General features: G+C 46.1%; 1 protein-coding gene across 2 annotated transcripts in view; it reads right to left on the bottom strand.

The window, feature by feature from the left end:
- The window catches only part of UNC13C (unc-13 homolog C), a 1,328,864-nt gene that overhangs the window by 202,426 nt on the left and 1,102,141 nt on the right, over nucleotides 1–24,297 (bottom strand). For both annotated transcript variants that reach the window (XM_086958316.1, XM_086958317.1), the window contains one exon: nucleotides 1,183–1,332. In XM_086958316.1, coding sequence (XP_086814442.1) covers nucleotides 1,183–1,332 — 150 coding nt within the window. The remainder of the gene's footprint in view (nucleotides 1–1,182; nucleotides 1,333–24,297) is intronic.

Here is a 24,297-nt window from a genome sequence, read left to right as displayed (position 1 = left end):
AATCTGTATGTTTTTGCTACCCCTACATACCAATGTCCAAATACCGGTCGGAAACGGCCGAAAACCGGTATTTTCGGCCGTTTCCGACCGGTATTTGGGCACCTACATCTGGCCCAAAGATATGTTCACGGCTAGATTTTAATACTAGTTAAATATGCCATGCCGCACACCGCATCGTGGCAATCCTGTCATTGAGTATATTGCCCCAACCTATCTGTGCTGAAAGGAATGTAAAGGTGTCTGTCCATCCAGGAGGTGTGGTTGTATGACACCACCACGCATGCCTTAACAACACAGTCTTGACCCGTCGTTACCTCACATGCTTTTACCATGCCTGCCTTTACAACGAATTTCATTCTATATTCATGATTGTGAAGGGATATGTATGGTAAAGATTCCATCCTTGCCCTACCTTGCCCTGATCCCTGAAATTCGGCCCTCTTGCAAGGGAATCTACCCCGCCCTATTAGCTACTGACCCTCTACCCTGAGCCCTAAAACCCATCCCCTCTAGCTAAAAAAAAAAAACAAAATCTCCACCCTGAGCCCTTAAAAGTGCCTCCATCCTCGAAAACTGGCTCTACCCCCATGCACTGAGCCCTAAAATTCGGCCCACTGCCCTAAAAAATACCCAGACAACACCACCCCTGTCCTGAGCCCTGAAAACTTGTCCAGGCCTGAAACTGACTCTTCCCCTGCCCTGAGCCCTAACATTTGGCCCACTGCCCTAAAAACTACCGCCACCTGAGCCCCCCTGCCCTGAGTCCTAAAAACTACCTCCACCCCTAAGCCAACCCTCATGCCCACACCACGCCCGCCGGCCCTGCCCAATTTACCAAGCGTCATCCTGTTCCTTTTTCCTGGTACGATCCTTCCAGTTCCCCTCCCTGATCATCCACTCAGACAGCTAGAACGCCGACTGCATTAACCACGCATATCCGTAGTCAAGACATATGCGTGGTTAAGGCAAGCATTGTTAAGCTTGTGGGTAAGCGGCACGCCTGCTTACGGCCGCACTGTAAAGACTCTTTCCACAGAGCTTTGCAGCTGATGAACAAGAAATTCATTCTATTTCACAAATGCAAACCAAAACACCAAATGATAGCTGCAAACAGACAAGTGAATAGGAGATTGTTTGAAAGATTCATTCACAATGGCACATTGTTGTATTGAAAAAACATACGTTTTGTCGAGAAAGTCCATAAGTGGTCTTAATGCAATCTCTGCATCCATTGCTGCATTATTTCTGTTTGTTGTTGCGTTTCCATTGCCTCGCATTTGATTTAATTCAAAGCTCATCTGCCTGACACAGTCCTCTATCACAGCCTGGAAACTGAGAAGAGACAGTTGTGAAACAAAGGCGCCAACTTTATGAGCAGTGAAATACAAATAACAGACATTTAAGAAGTTACATCCTACTCAGTCGAAATACTTTTTGAAATCTAGCAAAGAAGACATTTGTGGTGTCAAGAGTAAATGTACTTGCCAGATAACGACTTCTCTATTTGTCTAGGTAAACATTGAAGCAATGTTCCGCTTTAATCTTATTTTCATTAATATTATTCAATACTTGGTAATAAATAAACCAGTGATGCTCAAAGTACGGCTCGGGGCCATACACTTCATATTCTGTGCTCCTGACCTTCACTTGCTGTCCCCATCTGAAGGAGAGCACTGGACTGCTGTTTACTTGAGACAACACAAACATTCAGAAAGATGTATAATAAATAGGCAAGCGTTTATTTACACTTTAATCGAAGTAAAAGAGAAGAAGCAAATTGAAAAACACATTTATTTTGAAAGAAGTTTTGAAACAATGGACACATTTATAATCAATTTCTACAGAATTCAAAAAGGTTTATTTTATTAACATGCAGAAGTGTTGGGGTGTCCTCGGTTGTTAGTGCCCATGTACAACATTAAAGGTAATTAAGTCAAACAAAAAAGAAGGTTTTGTACCACGTATATCGTGAACCTGTTTATTTCAAGGTGCTCTGATATGTCATAATGAAGAAAAAAGAAGCAAAAATAATTAGAAAACTGTTTAGTATCACACAATTTAGTGAAGTGGGGAAGCCTCGATTGATACATGGGGCCCCATTATGATGGTGGTCAGACTTTCGTCCGACCGCCATCCTATCAGGAATGGAACCACCCGACTTGCTGTCGGCGGTCTCGCCATGGGAATTATAATGTGGCCACCTTCAAGCAATACAAATACAATACAAAAAATACACGTTTTGCATATCCCTACACTATGTGGCAGGCACCATGTGAGATATGTAGAGATCTCATGTCTGAGGGCCATGGGGCAAGGGGGGCCTGCTACGGGCCACCAATGTCCCTTTCCGCCTGCCTTTTCATGGTGGGTAAACCGCCATAAAACAGCCAGTGGGAAGGGACATATTAATCCCTACGGCGGTGCATGGCAGGCACCGCCACCATTATAGGGATTGAGGTTCCCTCAGACAGTCAGACAGGCTCCTACAGCCTGTCGGTTCTGTAGTGGGTCTGAATTGGTCGGGGAATGTTTAGTATGTAACCATATTAGGATTGTTGGAATGCTATGTATGTAACCACGATAGGAATGCCGGCTATGTATTCTGGTTGGAGTGTGCGTTACCGAGCATTGGGAACGTACTGCTCTGCGCTGTGGCTGAAGATCTTGTTTCCAATAAATAAGATTTGAGTTTAAATCCAACCTGGTTTCACCGGATTTCATCTTGTTACAGGTTCCTGTCAGATACGTGGCGGTCGGTCTGGCTGTATGGCAGGGTCCGGTGACAGTGGGACCAGCACCTATGGGCTGAGGGTGGCGGTTTCACATCCATCGTAATGAGGCCGTATGTTTTTGGTTTCAGGTTCTGCAATTCGATTCCATTAAGTCGTAAGTAGTTTTTTCCATCCATGTTGTTACAGCCTGGATGCAGTTTCTCAAAATTGGTGGCAGTCGCATCCATATCTCTAGAGATAGACATGATGGTCCTGATTCACAAAAGTAAACTTAGATCAAAAGTCCAAGTTTAGACCTGAAGTCTAAGTTTAGACCTAAAGTCTAACTATTAGTAAAGTTAGACTTTTGGTATAAATTTAGGCCAAAAGTCTAATTTGGACTAAAAGTCTAACTTTAGTAGTAGTAAAGTTAGACTTTAGGTCTAAGTTAGACTTTTGGTCTAAACTTAGACTTCAATTCTAAACTTAGACTTTTGGCCTAACTTTACCTTTGTGAATCAGGCCCGATGATTTTGGTGTCATCAGCATAGGATAATGCATAGGAAAATGTCCGAAAGATCTTATGAGCTTTGTCAGTGAGGAAACATACAAGTTGAATAATGTAGGGCTCAGGGAGAAACCCTGAGGCACCCCACATGGCAATGATATTGACTCCGAGCAGAACTGATCTACCATAACCATCTAAGACCTGTCACTCAAAAATGATGCCGAATGTTTTAGTGCTAAGTCTATGACTCCCCTGATCCTGGAGCTGCTGGATGAGGCAGGTCGGGAAGATGGTATCATGGTTGCAGAAAGGCCCAAAAGGACCAACGCCGCAGCCTCCCCAGCATCAACCAATAGAGCGGACGTTGTTGACTGCAGATACTAGTACAGTCTCAGTCCCATGGTTGCTGCTGAAACCAAACTGCGATGCCTCCAGCAGTTGAAATAGTTCTAAAAAAAAATTTGCCGGGATTTTGGTGGACAACGGCAACAAGGAGACGGGCTGATAGTTTTTTAGTTCTGCAGTATCCAAATTAATCTATTTGAGCAGAGGCTTCCCCACCACCATTTGCAAGGTTGAGGAAAGCACCCAGTTGTAATGGGTTTGTTTCAGTGAGGTGGGGAACTATGGTCTTAGCTCCTAATTGCAAGGCATTAGGGGGCACATTCATTAAGCTAATTACCAGTCGCAAACAAGCTAATTCGCAGAATGGGTCCCTGTGCGACTGGTAATTAGCCTTTTGGGATGCATCAAGCCTAAAGCCATTTGCAAAATAGGTAATTGCAAAATTAGGGAATGTTAATTCGCGATTTCCTAAATGCAATGCAAGAAGCATTACCTTTTTGGTAATCGCAAATTGCGAATAGTTTCCAATTCATTTATATGGGCATCTAGGCCTATAGGAATGAATGGGAAGGCATTCCCTATTAGCGAATCGCAAATTGCTAAATGGGAATTTGAATGAGTCACACTTTATTTAATGATTCCTACATGCATGAGGAGTTGCAATTCCTAAATAGTGATTCCCTAATAATCGCTATTATGGAATCGCAATTCCTTATATTGATGCATGTGCCACTAGGAGAGCAAGGTTGAGTTGGGGAGCCTGATTTATCACTAAGGAGGTGATGTTCCATCTGTTACTGTGTCAACAAAGTAAACTCTCTTTAGTGGATAATGTTTTTTACCGTCCTAAAACAACCTTACATTTTAAAAACATGAAGGACTTTTCTTATAACTTCATCACTTCGTTGCTTGCAGAATTGAATTAGGTTATTTTGGAATCCAGAGCATCAGATTTAGGTTTTCCTATTACAAAGGCCGTCCCAGATGGAAATAGACTCACCCCTTTAGGAGAAGCATTAAAGTTTTAGCACTATTATTCACGTTTTCTTTTTGCCATTGAATATCCTCTCAGGAAAGTTCAAGGTCCTATCTCTTTGTCCTCCCATCCAATGGTTAGGGGTAGGATTGTTTTAGCGTGTGGCGTGGTCCTGCGTGGTTCTCCTCATGCACTGGATTGCAGCAAGGAAACAGATAGCACCAACTAGGACCATCTGGTTGTGATTGACCAGGGTAAATCCAAAAGCTTAGGCCAACTGCGATGGATTGCGGACCATATACAGGGACCTGCGTTGGCCTGCTGAACAGTACCGTGTATGCGTCGACATTGAGGATGGTGAGTGGAGCAAAGTAGATGAAACATAGTTGTTGATCTCACAGATAGGGCAATGCATCAGTCCTGAGCTGTGCAAATTTGTAGATATGTTGAGAGTCAAGATGCCATGAACATCATGGCGATGTGTGATCGTCGTACCACTGGGCTGTAGAGCCCAAAGTGATGCGTTGGCACCGAGCCGCGCAAAGTCAGAAACAGAGGAAAATGCATTGCACTGTCAGCAATGCAGTGTCCAAGGTACATGCAGTTTCAAAGGTTCCAATCAGCTTAACATTGCTGATGCAAGGATTTCCTGGGTTGCAGCACCAAAAACTCAATTCCTGGGCTGGACTGGCAACACTTGACAGAGCAGGACCCAGTGCCAGTGGAGTCAAGGTGCTGGTTGCAGGTTGGGGGGTGAAGTATTTGATATCCCTGAGCCTTTAGAAACAGGAGGCGAGCAAACAATCCCTTGAAGATAGTTTGTTTCTGTGATGTAGAGATGCAGGTACAGTCCTTCCCATTATCAGGCAAGAACAAGCCGGCAAACATAGCAAAGAAGTTCAGAAAAATGGAAGTTCCTCCTGGCAGCACAGCAGTCCTTTTTCCTGGTAGAATGATCTTTTTTGCCCTGGTTCCAGACTCACTACAGTGGGGTATGCAACCAGGTGTGTGGGTACAGGACATAGCTATTTCAGGTGTGTCAGCACCACCCTTCCATCCTGCTCAGGATGATCCATCAGCATGCTGATGGCCACTCAGTCCCACCTTCTCTTCCTTTGTGTGGGGCTGTCTAGAGGGAATGCAGAAAACCAGCTGTCACCCACCCCAGACATGTATTGCAAAGACAGGTAGAAGGCACCAAATGCAGGCGGAGTGAAGGAAAAAAGGTTTGAGGGACTACCACCATAGGCTGTTATGTCTAAAAGCTAGTATATTCAGAATATTTATCATAATTCTTCAATCTAAACAAGGTTCTAGCAGGATCATTCTATATTACTTGCAGTGCATTAAAGTGTTTTTACATACCATACACATGTAAATAGAAGAAATACTCAAAGTCTAATTGGGATTGAACACATGCATTTACCACCAATCTCCTGTCAGCAAATTACTGATATTGGAATACTCTGTTTAATATTAATAGTGGAGAAAACATACCTTGAACATTGGTGTCTTTCCCTAGTATCAACAAGAATATTTAGGTTTCTCATCACCCGTAAAGGTGTTTAGGGCACCAACCAAGCGACAGCAGTGGGAATCTAAAGGCCTATGTGTATATAAACCTTCAATGGTATATATCTACACAAATGCGCCAACAATGTGAGTTAACTGTGCCACATCTTATAATGTCCATTGGACTAACTTGTGCGCATTAGTAAACACCACTTTCACTCGTAATCGAGTTGAAATCATGTCGTCTAAATGCTTGGAACCGGTATTGTGCAGCGCACAGGTTGGAATCACTTTATTCCTCAAAACTACTGGGCCCACAATGCACCATAATTGCCAAGTGGTGACCACAGATATAAAACTTAAAAAGTAATGAAGGACTAATGTTTGTACCGTGACCAGGGACAGATTTATGTCCGAAACGCGTAGGTGGGGAACCCACAGAAAATAAACCTAAATACTTCACAAACGGAGTAGTGTGCGGCGTGTTTCTTTATTGAGACAGTTTTGCTGAAAAATATGTATATATATGTGTACATATATATATATTCAATGAAAAAACCATAGGTGATGTCATTTGAGATGTCATCAGTGATGTCATCAGTGATGTCATTTGAGATGTCATCAGTGATGTCATCAGTGATGTCACTGAGCATGTCATGAATGATGTAATATGTGACATCATCAGCAGTGGATTGCGGGTGCGCGATATATAGTTAGCGCATCTAACTATATATGCGAATTTCAATGGTTTTATGCGAGTAAAATAAGGTTTTGAAAATGCTAATCCCTAACTATATATGGGCTAAAACCTATGGTTTTTTCATTGAATTTCAATGGTTTTTTAATAACAAATATCAAAAGCTGTCAAATGTCAAGTACGTGATAGGTAAAAACATTTTCGTGTTTATGCACGCTGATGTGCTTTAAACGCTGCCCGCCCCCCTCTATTCTCTTAGAAGTACTCTCTCTTTGCAGATAGTGAAGGGTAGTTAACGCAGGCCTTTGCCCCCGTTGTAATCCGTCGTGCCTGCTTGTCTCTCCATTTGATTGATTGTTATCCAAGCATTTACTATTTTAGAATTTATTCTCTTTGGTTCATTCTCTATTTACTAACAAGCACAAAGCCGCAATACTCTGTTTAGTCTTTGCAGATAGTGAAAAATCGTGTTAAAAAAAAAATAATCGAGCAAAATCAGTAGGCCACTAATGGGATCTCTTTTTGACCTCGCTAAAATAGAAACATTAGGAACAACCCTTCATGAGAAATACAAAACTAGTGAGATGAACTGAGCTCCACACCATGATGACTGCAAAACAGCTCGGCTCCGCCACCCACCCCACCCAAAATAACGATAAACTCTATGCAAATATTATAAATATATACAACACACCAGCAAAGTAACAGGGTAAAACATTTTATTAAATAACTATTTACATAACTATTTTATACTTTTTGTTGCCTGATCCGGCTAGCTCAATCGATCGAGCATAAAACTCATGCATTCTGATAGCAAGCGTTGCTGCTGATGCTATGCAAACAAAAACTGGTTTTCAGTTTGTACATTCTTCAAGATTTTTCATCCAAGGCTGGTTGAGAGTTTGTAGAACGATGGCTTCAGATTTTCAACATACGGTGTGGTGGCGCGGACTGGGAGGGTGCGCTTGACTTCTGCCCTCTCCCCAAGTCGTGTTGCCCTGGCGTGGCCTAAGATTGCCCCCGACATAGGCGGCCGGCTCCTGGGGTCCGGCAGAACTTTTTGCCTTTTGATGACCCTTCCATTCTGGACCTTATCCCACAATCCGTTTGACCTGAAGACACGCTGTAGTGGGGCGCCCCTTTACCGTTTCAGTTGCCATTCCGCCCGCTTTTGCTACACTGTGCCTCTTCCGCCATTCAGCTGTTTACTGCCCGCTCTTGCGACTACAGTGTCTCGCTCACCATGTAGTTGAGTTGCTCCCACTCTTGCGATGTAACTATAGGCGGCTGCCACAGGACTCTCAAAATGGCGGCCGCCTCTTCAGATTTGGGCGTGGTCCACTAAAATGGCCATGGGACACCTTGGAACTCGGACGCTTGTCTGCTAGGGCTTGGGCCCCATTCTCGAAAGCGTCCACTGAGCCTTGAAGATTCTACAAAAGTCTTGGGGGCCCCCGACTCCCGCAGGCTTCTGGTGGGGAGCGGCTGCCATGATTGCTCGTGGAATGGCCACGACTGAGATACGAGATGGTGGTGCTCTCATGCTAACACCAGCTTCAGTCTGAAACATCCAGAAACACTGTAGACTACCAATTCGATCAGTTCCGGTAGCGCCCCCAACGTGACCCGGTAGGGAAGAACTTGCCCTCCCCTCTTTGACTGATGGTTCTTGTTGCCTGTCCCTTCTGTTGTCATTTAACAGAACTTTTTAGACTGCTGAAAGGGGTTGTGTTCCGACCGCTGGTTGGTGGAGACATTTTGACTATATTCTGGATCTACGTTGTTGCGTAATGCGTTATATGACACGCCGCGTTAGCGCACCCGGAAGTACTCCAGTGCGCGAAGCGCAGCTTCCCGGAAGGGATCCGGGGCGCGGCGCGCAGCGCGTAACGTTAGCATAACAGGTCATGTGACTTGTTAATAAAACTTTTCATTGGTTCATTTTACTTTTGTTATACTAATGATGAAAGGCTTGGTCATATGACCTAAAAATTACGCTTTTTATTGCTTTGAAACATTATTTTTTCTTAAACATATATGTTATAATGTTCCAGGCTAATGTATTTTCCCGGAAAATTTACAACTGTCCTGCAAGTAAAATATATTCCTTTTTCTAGCAAAAGGGCGTTTCTTCGTCCCATGACGGAGCCGTTGAGCAAAAGATGCTCGGCCTGCTGTCTTAGTCGCCGATACGCCCGAATATCAGATTCTTATCGATCACTTTATGTTGCAGGAGTAAAAAACACAACAGCCCTTGACCATTTATCTTTACTGCATTCCTGCGTATTATACCTTTTATCCGTCATGTAATTGGACTGCTTTATTTCACTTGCCTTTTACTGATTCGAAAACAGAAACTAAAATTAAAAACTTTACCAATGTAAATACTACTACCATGTTTTGTTTTAAAAACCTTGATTGTGAAAATGTCAGTATACAAATACGGGCCTATAACCACGTGGGCCGGCCACGGAGCAAACTGGAATCGTATATGATGAGGAGACATTTACACTGTAGAGGAGCGCAACGAGCGGGCCATTAGGTTGCAAGAACTAAGGTGTCTAACAGTTGCGGAATTGGTGGACGTACATTTTGTAATTAAAATACGACAGGGCCACTTACAATAAAATTATCTAGATATACATTTGCGGGCAAGTACCATGGGTGACGTTAATTCGAACTTTCAATAGTACAGTAATCAATAACACATCAGAACTTAATATCAATAGGGATGTCGAAATATTCAATCAATTCTCATTCCCGCCCGCCATGTGCTTCAAAACTGCATACGTATCTCGTGATATCAAGGTTGTGCAACCAGTACACAACAAGGAGGTACGAGCCCCATTTATACCGGCGCCATTTTGGGCGAGGCCGGGCAGGTCCAGGATATAGTCAAAATATCTCCACCAACCAGCGGTCGGACCAGAACCCCTTTCGGCAGTCAAAAAAGGTTCAGTTAAATGACAACAGAAGACATAGGCAACAAGACCAACAGTCAAAAGAGGGGAGGGCAAGATCTAAAGCCATTGTTCTACAAACTCTCAAGCAGACTTGGATGGAAAAATCCTGAAGAATGTACAAACTGAAAACCATTTTTGTCTGTATAGCATCACCAGCAACGCTTGAGTCAGCTTTGTGCGAAGCCGCCATTTTGATTCAATCAACAGCGTCCCCCTGCACACATTCAGGGACCTGGTCGTGTCTAAAAGGTTAAACGGATTGTGGGACAAGATGCAGAAAGGAAAAGGAAAAAAGTTCCGCCGGACCATGGAACTTTCGGCGCAGCATTGTAGGATGGCCACACCAGTGCACAACTTGCTAGACACCACCTCAGTGCCATCCAGATCTCGGCGCGTTGTGCTTCCTTCGGCCTACTGTAGCCGCAAGTGCGGACGCAACTCAGCTGGATAGAGAGTGAAACACCAAGGGGCGCCCCACTGCAGCCGAGGAGCCTCCATCTTGGGGGCGACGCACAGCATCACATTGCTTTCTCAAACAGCCCCCACTGACTGACGCGACCTCACAGGCCAACGGGGCGCCCCACGCCGAATTTCGGCGCAGCATTGTAGGATGGCCACACCAGTGCGGCAATTTGCTGGACACCACCTCAGTGCCATCCGGATCTTGGCGCGTTGTGCTGCCTTCGGCCTACTGTAGCAGCAAGTGCGGGCGCAACTCTCCTGGACGGCGAGTGAAAAGATAAGGGGCGCCGCACTGCACATCAGGTGCCTCCACCTGGGGAGGCGAGAGAGGCCAGTTTGCGCCCCCCCCCCCCCAGGCACCCCACGCCGACTTTCGGCACAGCATTGTTGCCATCCGGATTTCGGCGCGTTGTGCTGCCTTCGGCCTATTCGCACATCGGTCCGCTACTGACGCCGCCTCACGTGCCAACGGATTTTCTACGCTTTTTATAGCAGCGCGTAACGTAAGCATAACAGGTCATGTGACTTCTTTATAAAACTTTTCATTGGTTCATTTTACTTTTGGTTTCCTAATGATGGAAGGCTTGATCATATGACCTAAAAATATCACTTTTCATTGGATTAAAACATTATTTTTTCCCAAACGATGAAAGCCCCACCTTGTTTCTAGATGTTTCAGACTAAAGCTGGCGTCAGCCTGAGAGCACCACCATCTCGTGGCTCCGTCGTGGTCATTCCGCGAGCAATTATGGCAGCCGCTCCCCACCGGAAGCCTGCAGGAGTCGGGAGCCCCCAAGACTTTTGTAAAATCTTCAAGGCTCAGGGGACGTCCGAGTTCCAAGGTGTCCCAGGGCCATGTTAGTGGACCAGGCCCAAATCCGAAGAGCCGTCCGCCATTTTAAGAGTCCTGTGGCAGCCGCCTATCGCTGCACCGCAAGAGTGGGCGCAACTCAACTACATGGTGAGCGAGACGCTGTAGCCGCAAGAGCGGGCGATAAACAGCTGAATGGCGGATGAGGCACAGTGTAGCAAAAGCGGGCGGAATGGCAACTGAAACGGTAAAGGGGCACCCCAGTACAGCCGACGAGCCTCCACCTGGGGAGACCCGTTCACGCCGCCTCCCCCCCCACCCCGGGGCGCCCCACGCCGTTTTTCGGAGCAGCATTGTAGGATGCCAAAACCAGTGCGACAACTTACTGGACATCACCTGGGTGCCATCCACATCTCAGCGCGTTCTGCTGCCTCGGGACTATTCGCACAACAGACCGCTACTGACGAGGCCTCCCCGCGCACCCCCCGGGACGCCCCATGCCGTTTTTCGGAGCTGCATTGTAGGATACCAAAAACCAGTGCGGCACCCAGGTAACATCACCTGGGTGCCCTCCAGAACTCAGCACGTTGTGCTGCCTTGGGACTATTCGCACAAAACACAGCTACTGACCATTGTTGCTTCTTTTTTCAAAAAAATGTTTAAATGTATTTACTGTTTTTGTTGCGTTCTATATATTTAAAAGTTATTAAAGTGTTATAATCCTACTTTGTTGGAGTACTATATATTTATAATGTGACACATAATTGTAAAAACTTTCATGTACAAAGAGGCATCCCTGGAATCTTCCGCTTCAGGCTCGGTCCCACACACCCTCATAGTGAGAATCCCCTCCCCAAGCACAATACAGGATGGTTATCAGATAGTAGGAACGCGTGTGGTGTGACAGATCTACTGTAACTCCTTTGAAGAGGGGTGATTCTCTACAGCTGGGGCCATAAACTACATCTGCAGGGCTAGGTGATAGCCTGGGACCAGCCTGAACAATCGGACACAGAGGAAGAAGAGTGTCAGAGGGTGCGGTAGTGAATAGGGTGAAAGGGTGGTGTCGGGCGGGCACAGGGTGTGATTCTCAGGGAAGAGCAGCGCACATGGGAGGAGGTTTCTGGCCCATGCATGAGAGAGAGAGCTGGGGTGACCAGTGTGTGGGGGAGATGCTTGCGAGGGTGAGGAGCCATGCTGAGGATCGGCGGCGTGCAGAGAGTGGGTCACGCAACAAAATAAAAACGCTCACGCACAGCCGCTGGAAGACATGTATCAACATATATGAGCCTCCTCAGCCACCCTCAGAAAACAAAAGGGGTCAGGATACGTCTCCCGTACCCCCTTATACCTAGTAATTTAATGAAATCGAAACACAAAATGGCGAATTCACGTTTCGCTATCAGTTTGCGAACCGAGAAGCGCTTCTACCTCGAAAAATCAAATTTTTATTATTTGCCCCACGGGACCCTTTAATAACCCCAATATCATTCCTAGGGGGTCAAGAGAGGTCTACCTAGCCCCCTTTCATTAAATTCCCCCTTCGTTTTTCTCCTCCTCTTGTCTCTCGATCCTACCGACAGACAAGATGGCGGCCGCACCGGACTGTTTAGAATGTTGACAGACACCGGAGAGCCAATCAGCTTCGCTACGCAAAGCTCCGTTACGCGAAAAGTACGCGATCTGGGACGCTGTCACAGATATACCTGTTTTTTAAACGTTAATTTCTCAAAATCCACTGGAGCACATATATTGAGACCCAGCAAAGGCACATCGGGCTAACAGTCCCTATAATTTTGCCAAGTTTCGTGCAAATCCATTCAGCCGTTAATTTGCGAACCGAGAAGCGCTTCTACCGTGAAAAATCACATTTTTTTAATTTTCCCCACGGGACCCTTTAATAACCCCAACATCATTCCTAGGGGGTCAAGAGGGGTCTACCTTGCCCCCTTTCATTAAATTCCCCCTTCGTTTTTCACCTCTTCTTGTCTCTCGATCCCACCGAGAGACAAGATGGCGGCCGCTCCGGACTGTTTAGAATGTTGACAGACACCGGAGAGCCAATCAGCATCGCTTCGCAAAGCTCCGTGACGCGAAAAGTACGCGATCTGGAGCGCTATCTGGGACGCTGTCACATATATATAAATTTTTTAAAACGTTAATTTCTCAAAATCCACTGGAGCACATATATTGAGACCCAGCAAAGGCACATCGGGCTAACAGTCCCTACAATTTTGCCAAGTTTCGTGCAAATCCATTCAGCCGTTCGAGCTAAAAGTGAGGCCAAACGCCCTATGGAAATTAACATGGGAAAAACGCGTTTTGGGACCTCCCTTTTTTCTCGGCCCCCCCTTGACGAACCCCCCCAAATTTTCAGGGGCTGCTCAGAAACAAAATGTGCCATTTTCCTGAAAATTTCAGCCGATTCCGTCCACAAACGCCAAAGTTATTAGACATAGAATTTTCAAAAGTCCCATAGAGAAATAATCCTAAATATATATATATATATATATATATATATATATATATATATATATATATATATATATATATATATATATATATATATATATATATATATATATTATATATGTATATATATTCACTGGAAAAAACAAAGGTTACATGGATGTATTAGTTAGCTGACATTTCACTCGTACATAACCAGCGAAATTCAGCAGTTATACTTAGCTGAGCTAACTATAACTCATGCCCCTGCAATCCACTTCCTATACCCTCTGGTCCCCGGGGCCCTCTTCAGTTTTAAGGAAGGGGACCATATGCCCCCTCTTCTATCATTACTGTATGTCTTTGGGGCATGGGGACACCAAGCCCATTTTAACTTTGGGGTGGCAGGCAGTCCACCCCCTTCCCTGTGCCAAAAGTGACAAGGCAATGTGGGCTGCGGCAGTGATGTGAGTCTTTCCGACAGGTTCTATCCACACAGCAGAAGAGATACAACGATTATACTAGGGGTTGAGAAGTGCAGTAGAGGGGATGCATTGTTACCACTGGATCCACAGAAACTGGGAATACACCTTAAGCACACTTCCAAGGGTCAAGTCAAGTCAAGTCAAGTCAGAAAATTTATATAGCGCACTACATACCCAGAGGGTTTCAAGGCGCTTAGGAAGGGGAGGATGATTACTTGTCGAATATCCACGTTTTAAGTTGCTTTCTGAATGCTAGGTGGGTCTGGGTAAGGCGAAGGTCAGCTGGGAGTGAGTTCCATGTTTTGGCAGCCAGGTATGAGAAGGATCTGCCTCCCATGGTGGTCTTATTGATGCGAGGTACAGTGGCGAGGGCTTGGCTGGAAGAGCGTAGTTGGCGGGGGGGGTGTAGAAGGACAGTCGTGAGTTGAGGCATTCTGGTCCGATGTCGTAGAGTGATTTGTGTGCGTGGGTTAGCAGTCGGAAAGTGATTCTCTTATTGACGGGTAGCCAGTGGAGGTCTTTCAGGTGACCAGAGATATGTTCGTTGCGCGGGATGTCTAATATGATCCTGGCTGAGGCGTTTTGGATTCGTTGGAGTTTTTTCTGGAGTTTAGCGGTAGTACCTGCGTAGAGGGTGTTTCCATAGTCCAGTCGGCTCGTGACCAGAGCGTGGGTGACTGTTTTTCTGGTTTCGGTGGGGATCCAGCGAAATGTTTTTTTGAGCATGCGAAGAACGTTGAAGCAGGATGAGGAGACGGCGTTGACTTGTCTGTTCATTGAGAGTGAAGAGTCCAGGATGACGCCTAGGTTCCGTGCGTGGTCTGTCGGGATGGGTGCTTTTCCAAGGGCTTCCGGCCACCAAGAGTCGTCCCATGCAGAGGGGGATGTACCTAAGATGAGGACTTCTGTTTTGTCTGAGTTCAGTTTCAGATGGCTTTGTTTCATCCATTCGGCAACTTCTTTCATTCCTTCGTGTAGGTTAGTTTTGGCGGTGCTGGGGTCATTGGTGAGAGAAAGGATTAGTTGAGTGTCATCCGCGTAAGATATGATGTTGAGGTTGTGTTGGCGGGCGATGGCCGCGAGGGGGCTCATGTATACGTTGAAGAGGGTGGGGCTGAGTGAGGATCCTTGTGGTACTCCACAGATGACTTCAGTGGCCTCGGACTTGAATGGTGGAAGGCGGACTCTCTGGGTTCTTCCGGTGAGGAACGAGGTGATCCATTCAAGTGCTTTTCCTTGTATTCCGATGTTATTGAGGCGTTGTAAAAGGGTGCTGTGGCAGACTGTGTCGAATGCTGCAGAGAGGTCGAGGAGGATAAGGGCGACTGTGTTTCCATTGTCCAGTAGAGTTCGAATGTCGTCTGTTGCTGCGATGAGGGCGGTCTCAGTGCTGTGTTTTGCTCGGAAGCCAGATTGTGAGGAATCAAGTGATTTGTTGGCTTCGAGGAAAGCAGCGAGTTGGTTGTTGACAGCTTTCTCGATGACTTTGGCCGGGAATGGAAGGAGTGAAATGGGGCGGTAATTTTTGAGTTCGGTGGGGTCCGCTGTGGGTTTTTTCAGAAGGGCGGTGAGTTCGGCGTGTTTCCAGTCTTCCGGGAAGGTGGCGGAGTTGAAGGAGCAGTTGATGACGTCTCGGAGGTGCGGTGCTATGACGGAGTCTGCTTTGTTGAAGATGTGGTGAGGACATGGGTCTGTGGGGGATCCTGAGTGGATGGAATTCATCAGGCGGATTGTGTCCTCAGTGGAGATTGGGTTCCAGTCGTTGAGGGTGTTCACAGGGGGAGAATGTTCAGCAAATGGTTGGGTGGGTTGGTCTCCGGGTTGGTTATTGAAGCTGTTGTGGATGTCTGCAATCTTGTTGTGGAAGAATGAGGCTAGGGAGTCGCAGAGGGCTTGAGAGGGGGTGATGTCGTTGGAGTTGGCCGAGGGATTGGAAAATTCCTTGACGATGTTGAAAAGTTCCTTGCTGTTGTGGGCGTTGTTGTCAAGTCGATCCTTGAATGCTGCTTTCTTGGCCTTTCGGATTAGTTGGTGGTGAGTGCGGGAGGCGTTTTTGAAGGCGTCCTTGGTGCTAGTGGTTGGGTCTTTTTTCCAGGCCTTTTCAAGGGAGCGGCAGAGTTTCTTGGACTTCTTAAGATCATCGTTGAACCATGAGGCCTTCTTGCTGCCAGGTTTGCTTTGACGTATTTTCAGTGGTGCTAAGGTGTCGGCGGTGTTGGATAACCAACGGGTGAGGTTGGCGGCGGCTTGGTTTGGGTTAGAAGACTGAGCTGGGGTGTTGAGAAGGAGCGATGCGGAGATCTGGTCGGTGGTGAGTTTGTTCCAGTTTCTTTGCAGAGTTGGTTGGAGGTGGTTGGTGGGTTTTGGCTTGTTGTAGGTGAAGTGAACGCAGCTGTGGTCAGTCCAGAGGAGATTCGTAGTGTGGCTGAAGGAGACATGATTGCTGGAGGTGAAGATGGGGTCGAGTGTGCGACCTGCGATGTGGGTGGGGGAAGTGACTAGTTGTTTAAGTCCGAGGTTGGCGAGGTTGTCCAAGAGGGTGGTGGTGTTGCGGTCGTTGATCTTATCAAGGTGAAAGTTGAGGTCTCCCAGAAGGATGTAGTCTTTGGAGGGGAGCGTGTGTGGAGTGATGAAGTCCGTGATGTCCTCACTGAATTTTGCGCAGGGACCTGGTGGTCTGTAGAGGAGGGTGCCTCTGAGTGTGGTCTTGGGGTCGATGTGGATTTGGAAGTGGAGGTGTTCGGAGTTGGCGAGGTTGGCGTCAGAGCTGGTTGAGATGCGGATTGATTTCTTATGGACGATGGCGATTCCTCCTCCTGTGTGGCCGGAACGGTCCTTGCGTGTGATCTTATAGTCTTCCGGGATGGCAATGGTGATGTCTGGGGCGGAGGAAGCGTTCATCCATGTTTCTGTTAGGAAGGCGACGTCTGGAGAGATGGTGTCTAGTAGATTCCATAGGTCAATGGCGTGTCTGTGGACCGAGCGGGTGTTGAGAAGGATGCATTGTAGGTGGTTGGGGTTGGGAGTCTGTGGAGTGGTCGTAGCGGAGTAGTTGTCGGTGCCGTTGAATTTGCAGGAGTAGCAGGAGAAAGGTCCATGGGTATGTCCAGGAGCTGCTTGGACGCAGTTTGGGGCGCGACCGGAGTTAAGGGCTAGGAGGGTTGCGGCATCGTAGGTAATGCGGGAGGGCTGGGAGGGGCGGGGGCCAGGGGGTCTGGCGCTGGGCGCGGTCCAGGCGCGGACGGGCGTAGACGGTCTTACCTTTGGCGCACCTCCAGGACTGGGGTCACACTACTTGGGAGGGTAGAGTCAGAGATGGCCTTATCGAGGTGTAGTTGCGAGGTTGCTGGAAGTCTATTGTATCCCTGAGGTTTAAACGCCGAAGGCCAGACCACCAGCCCCTCGAGTCACTCTGGGGTTTGAGTTCTTTAGTTGCAGATCAAGTCCTTCTCACCAAGGCAGGAGGGCAGCAGGCAGCAGGTTGGTGCAGAAAAGTAGGAGACCAGCAAAGTGCAGTTCAGCAGTGTGGCAGCCCTTCAGCTGCAGAGCAGACCATAGATTTAGAACAGTATTGAAGAGTTGATGTCTTAAGTCCAGTTTTTCTACACAATTGAAGTGGGAAAATATTCTGGAGAATTTCCTTTGAGGGCTTCAGGCATCCTGTATTCCATGGCTCCACACTAACTACAGGGGGCATGAAGCCCCTTGTTTGGAGGCAGGACACAGCCTTTCGTGTGTAGGAGGGGTGTGCCCAGCTCGTTTCTTCTATCCTGCCAGTGATCGCCCATTCAGGCACACCTACATTCCCTATTGTGTGTGGCTGGCTAGGAGGAATAAACAAAGCCCAAATCCAAGCTACACTCAGTCATGTGACCAGAAACTGACTGCAGACACTAAATGGATAAGGCATGAAAACAATGACTTTCTAAAAGTGGTATTCTCAGAATTACAATTTAAAACTCAACTGCACCACAAGTTATCATTTGAAATTGGGATTCCAGAGATACCAAACATGTAACTCTTCCCATTTAGAAATTACACTTATTACATGTAATAAGGCAACTCCAATGTTATCCTATGGGACAGCTAGGCCTTTCAGTAGTAAAAAACAAATGTAAGAGTTTTTCACTATCTCGACATATAAAACGTAAATGTCCTACTTTTTATACACATTGCACCCAGTCATCTGGGTGTGTAGGGCCTACCTTTGGGGTGATTTATATGTATTAAAAAGGTAGAGTTGGTTCTGACACAAGGTTTAATTTGCCAGGTCGAAACAGCAATAAGTGGCTGGCCTGAGACATGTTTAAAGGGCTACTTAAGGGAATGGCACAACCAGTGCTGCAGGTCAACTAGTAGCATTTAATTTACACATAGAACCACTTTACTAGGGACTCATAAGCAAATTATAAACAATTGTAATTCAACCTAATCAACATAAACCCTTTAAACACAGCACTGCCCCCTGGCCTGGTTAGCAGAGCCCAGGGCACAAATAGAGTTATTAGCTAAACAATGGGGGTAATCAGGGCAAAAAAGATGACTTTCTCACATAAGCTCTCCTTAATGGTATTAGACCTGTCAGCCTTAGAATTGGCTTTCCCCCAAACCTTTTGCCTACTTTTGTCATTGAGTTCATATTCTCTACTGCTTGACCGACTCTTCATTTTGTATGAAAGGCTAAGAGGTGGTCATTAGAGTCCTGGGTGACCCTAATCGGGCCACTTCCTTCAGTTGGCACCGGGATAGGGACTCCTTTGGGTGAGTGACCTATCCCCTTTCCGCGGATCTGGTGGAGGATGAGGCTATCGTCAGGTCGGACTGATGGATCCCTGTATGAGCAGTTCCTGATACCGGCAGCTGCCCCTTAGGTCCCACCGGATGGTGACTTGCCTCGCCCAGTGGCCATCCCGACTGGAGTCTTGAATGGTGAAACCCTTGGATCTGACCATTTTGTCTTAAGAGTCGGCAGTGGAGGATCGGTTTGTTTGTACTAGTTTGTTTCGGTTCTTTGTGGATATGGTAGCATTGTGGTTTGAGTTTGGTGCAGTCTGAGAACTGTTTTGGATAAAAGCCCTTGCAATCACTTTGCCAGATAAAATAATACATTTGATTCCTTTTGAAAATGCCTAGGATAACAGGCTTTTGTTTTCCTGTGGTTGTTGTTGTTCTGCAGATGCTCGATTAGAAGAAGGACAGCCGGTGCCTCCAGAAGGCACTCCTTATTATGATATGCATGTGAAGAATGGTTTTGGCCCCATTATGGTTAGAACATTATGGCACAAAGGTACGAGTGACAATGCCGAGTTACAGTGGCCATTGATGGGCACTTTTTATGTACAAAAGATTGGGTCCTTACAGGAACAGAGATTTAAGAGAAAAAGTAGACAGTCTATGTTTGATTCTCTTCAGAAAGTGGCAGAAAGCAGCTATGCAGAGACGATTTAAGATGGAAAAAGATGCACGGAAAGGGAAGATGCAGGTGCTGACTTAGAAAGTTGTAGCATATGACAGAGTAAGGCAGGAAACGGAGTTGAATGTGAGGATAGGAGGTTTTGGTTGCAAATTGATAAATCGTATTTGGCACAGGAGGAAAATTACACATTTGTGGAAGAATTGCTAGATACTCGACCCCCCCCTCCGTATGCCCCACAGAGGATATATCCTGCTGTTCTCTCACAGTCACCACAGCCTGTTACATCTGTTTCAACTGTTGCTGCAACAGCTTTGGCCACAGCACCCCCTGATTCTTCTGTGTCCTCACCATCTTTGGCAACTGTGATTGTTAGCACTCCTGCTCTTTCAACTCCTGTATCATCTGTACTCTCTCCCCTTTGCTACAAGCGCCAGCGACGATTGTACCTGTTACTTCTGTCACTTATCCTTCCATGGTTTTTCATCTCCGACATCTTTAAGTAGTAAAACTCCAGTTTGTGGATTTGAGGATAGGAATTTGACAAGATTTACAGAGCGTTTGGGCACATTTCTTTGATCTGAGGTGGGGGAATGAGGAGAAGAAGGTAGTAGCCAAACAGGCTGCGCCGGTGGGTCCCATTTACAGTGTGGAGGATGTTTGGGGAGTAATGAGTGATTATGAGCCCTTTGTACAGCAGCACACCCTTAAGCATATGTCTGCTACATTAATTAATCTCTGGCAGCAACAGTTTGGGGCTGATGCACCACAAATTTTATTTGATGTCAGAGATCGCGTGTATGTTAGTGGTATGGAGCCAGGCCATGTGTTCGGGTATATTACGACGTTAATTGCTTATTGGGGTAGGTTGCATGAGAAGAGTCCTACCCCGGTATCTCAGTTTCTGATGCGAGAGGTTCATCCTAAATAACCCTGTGCTTAGTTCGCGTAGTAGCGATATGTGTAGCTATGCAAAGTGCACTTCACACTATGCAAGCTACACGCAGCTACGCAAACTGCGTAGTGCACTGTGCAAATTGCTGTTCGCACTGATTGCACAGTGCCGGATGCTTGTCCACACTGTGCAATCATTGCAAACCGCATCTTGCACAGTGCAAACGGTCATTTTCTGCTGCTCGGGTAGATTTGTACTTGAGTGGCAGCATTCTCAAGGCGGACTGGTAGTTTCTCATCGCTAGCGGTTGCGAGCATACGTGGCCACTTGCAATGAGAAATCTGACCTCCCCGCATTGATAATCTTGCCAGGAGGTTTATTTTCCATGCTCGCGATCGGCAACTTGATGTTGCTGATCGCGAAGGAGGAAAAAGTCTCACCAGGATGTCATTTTGCTCGCTTGTGGTCGTCAACTTGATGCTGAGGACCGCGAGCAAGCAAAAAATGCGTTTTTGCACTGTGCTACTTGCAATTCGCGTAGCGCGTAGTTGCGCAAACTACGCAAGCGTAGTGTAGTCCTACGCTAAGGGTTAATCCTAAATAACACCCAGAAATGCCAGAGGTAACGGATCAGCTTTGTAATGTTACCAGAGCAGGTGTGGCAGCCCGTTTTCAGGAACAATGGGTGTATACTCAGTGGAAGAGGAGTCAGGTTTTATCCCTTAAAGCTCATTTGCCCAACCCTAGGAAAAGTCCTACTGCCTATTATAAAGTACTGTCTCTAACTGCTTCTTCTACTGTAATGACTCTTGCTGATATTAAAATGTTCCTTGGTCTTCTTGTTCCAGTGGATATTTGGTGACAGGTGAATACTCAAGAACATGTTGCGGAGCTGGGTGGTACATGGGATATTACAGGATGCGATCAGGAAAGAAAGCCAGGTGATAAGCCCCAAGCTGAGATACTTGCTTTCCCAGGCCTCAATAATACATATATGCACTCTCTTATTCCGCCGAAGAAAGTAAGTTGGGACAAGTTGACAACTTGTCGACAGAAGAAGGATGAAAGTGTGTCTGATTTTTTTACTCGTTTGAAGATATGTTTTTGGATTATAGTGGTAGAAAAGGGGGTGGTAATGGACGGAGCATCTGAACCAATCAAACACTCACACCCAGTCAAAAGATCTGGGTTTAATCCATCACCGTTCTTTAGCCCACTCTGCCACCCCAGTTCAGACATTGGTTTATAATGGCCATGATATGTCTATTGAGGGAGGTGTTCCACCAGAATGAGATTTACCAAAGGTACGTATCTTGTTCTTCTGATGCTTCAGCTTGTGAATATTATAACAAAGCAGTACCTCCCAGTATGGTGTGTCAGTGGAATGGCTAAGATCAAAACGTCCTGAAGGGCAGAATGGGCAAAATGCCCTACCAATCAGACCCGGCTGTCAAGGCAGAAGTGTTTCATGAATGTGTGCACTGATGACTATGTAACAGCCTGAACAAATATCTAGAACAGGCAGTCTGTGTGCCAAGCAGCCTTAGCTCTGTTATATTGAGTATTCAAGGATTCTGGAGACTTCTTCTTAGTTAAAGCGTAGCAGATATTAATATAAAGAACTATCCACCTGGGGATCGTCCATTTACTCATTTACCTTGTTATAATAGATGTAATTGCTAAGCTATCGCTTTGTATCCAATTGATGGAGTATCCCTTCCTCTTTTGAGGGATGAGGTGGTGCAAAAAGGTCAGAAGAGTGATAGCTTGTCTAGCTATTCCCAAACTGAAGTTATGCATTATAATGTAATATAATGTAACCTAGTGAATTACTTTAGGAGAGCCAGCCTTGTCACAGTGAAAAATTACTTCTCAGATTTTTCACTGCCAGAATATGGAAAGTTGAAGTAAAAATGTGTTAGACCTGACAGACTTAGGGGGGTCTTCCCCCCCAACTTTTTGCCCTCCTCTACTTTATTTAACCTCGCTATTGCTTGTATTAGTGCTATGTGCACTTTACTACTGTGGACAAGTGCTAAAGTGCTTGTGTTTCGCCCTTAAACATGTTAATATTGGTTCATCCTTGTTAGACTTGGCACCTTCGACATGGTTTACCCTGACTTTTCGCCTCCACCTTCAGTACGTTTATTGCTGTGCTGGATTTCATTTTCGCTGGCTTCAATGCTTTGGGCACTTTGCCACTGCTGATCAGTGTCAAAGTACAAGTACTCCCTCTGTAAATTGTTTTTACAATTGGTTCTCCCTGATTGGCATATTTGATTTACTGATAATTCCCTAGAAAAGAGCACTAAGTGTGCCAGGGCCTGTAAATCAAATGCTACCAGTGGGCCTGCGGCACTGATTGTGCCACCCATATGAGCAGTCCTGAAAATGTATCTCAGACCTGCCACTGCAGTGTATGTGTGCAGTTTCAAACTGCCATGTCGACCTAGCAAGTGCACTCAGAAATGATTTTGTGTGAGCTCAATGACTCTTGCATAAGAGAACAAAGACAAAATGGGTTATAAGTAAAAGATCTTAAACCCCAGAACTTTATATTGCTTCTGGACTCAAGACGAACCTTTGACAAGGAGTAAAGCTGAAGAGCAGTGAGGAGAAGTCCTGCCCCTTTGCTGTGTGTTGTGTGGGGTTGGCCTATTGTTGATGTTTCTGCCAAGGAAAGGCCAAAGACCGGAACATTGCTGTAAACGGATAGGAGCACGAGAAGGTGCTTGTCTACTTTATTTTTAATTGTCCAATTACTTTGCTTGTGGCCTGACACTTTTAAAAACTTTGTTTTTATACTCTCAGCTTCTTAAGATGTAGTATATTTGTGTGCCTGGTTTTACAGATTAACTTACTTGTGCGGACTCTTCCAATCTCCAGTCCGTTGGGGGGGGCTCCCATTTGAACCGAGAGAGTGGGAGTGTAACTTTAGAGCACAGTAGCTTCATTCGCGCTTCTGGGGGACCGCGCTTTCACTTCTGGGGCTGGTCTACTTTATTTGTATTTCTCTAATTACTTTGCTTGTGGCCTGACACTTTTAAGAATGTTGTTTTCATACTTTAGCATCTTGAAATGTAGTTAATATGTGTGCCTGGTTTTTCAGATCAACTTACTTGTGCTGACTCTTCCCCTTTCCGGTCCATCGCTGGGGCTCCCGTTTGAACGGAGAGAGTTGACGTGCCACTTTAGAGCATAGTAGCTTCATCCGCGCTTCCGGGGGACTGCGCTTTCACTTACAGGGGCTGGCTACTTAATTAGATGCAAACCCGGACACGCATCAGAAGCGCTGCTGGCTCGCAAAAGGCAAGCCCGTCAGTGCCCGTCATCAGGAACATTGGGATATTCATCAGCCCAACTCTCAGGGTTAAGAGACTGGGGTAAGGTTGAATGTCACCATTCCATGTACTAGACAAGAACTATTAGTCATGTGCCCACTGCGTATTTAGGCTCCACCTGACTGCTGATATGCAGCAAAACACCGACACCGACCTTATGTACAAAAGTTTGCACTGAATTGCAGGTCACTACCGAAACATTTGGTCAAATTAAATATCTTTCTCCTAGAAGAGTGACCGGACATTCTGTTTTTAACAGAAACCTGGTTTCAGAAGGAATCCACGCCAGGGGTGGTTCAAACTCTTCCGCCAGGATATAGCATTCAGCACAGAGATTGCGTGAATAAGAAAGGGGGAGGGGTAGCAATCATATTCAAAGAGTCCTTTGCTTGTCGGATTGAGCCCAACACTGTATCCGATTGTGAAAGCTCGTTCTTTTCTATTTCATTTTTGGCAACATGCTTCTTTTCAGGAGTACTTATATATCACCATCCGGGGAAGGGCGGGGCAGCAAGCTACCGGAAGTGGCAGAAACATTAGTAAGCTAATCCAGCAACATCAGATTGCTGGTAGACTTTAACCTACACTTCGATCACCAAAATAACACTGACGCCGTAGAATTGTCCAGAGACTTATCAGCTATCCAACTGGACTAAAAAGTGGTGGGCCCTACACATATCAAAGGCCACACACTTGACTCTATATCCATCAACAACAATAAGTTATCGGT

Source organism: Lissotriton vulgaris, chromosome 2_1, assembly GCF_964263255.1.
Source record: "Lissotriton vulgaris chromosome 2_1, aLisVul1.2, whole genome shotgun sequence".
In the NCBI taxonomy this organism is placed as follows: domain Eukaryota; kingdom Metazoa; phylum Chordata; class Amphibia; order Caudata; family Salamandridae; genus Lissotriton; species Lissotriton vulgaris.
This window is presented reverse-complemented; position numbering and strand designations above follow the sequence as displayed.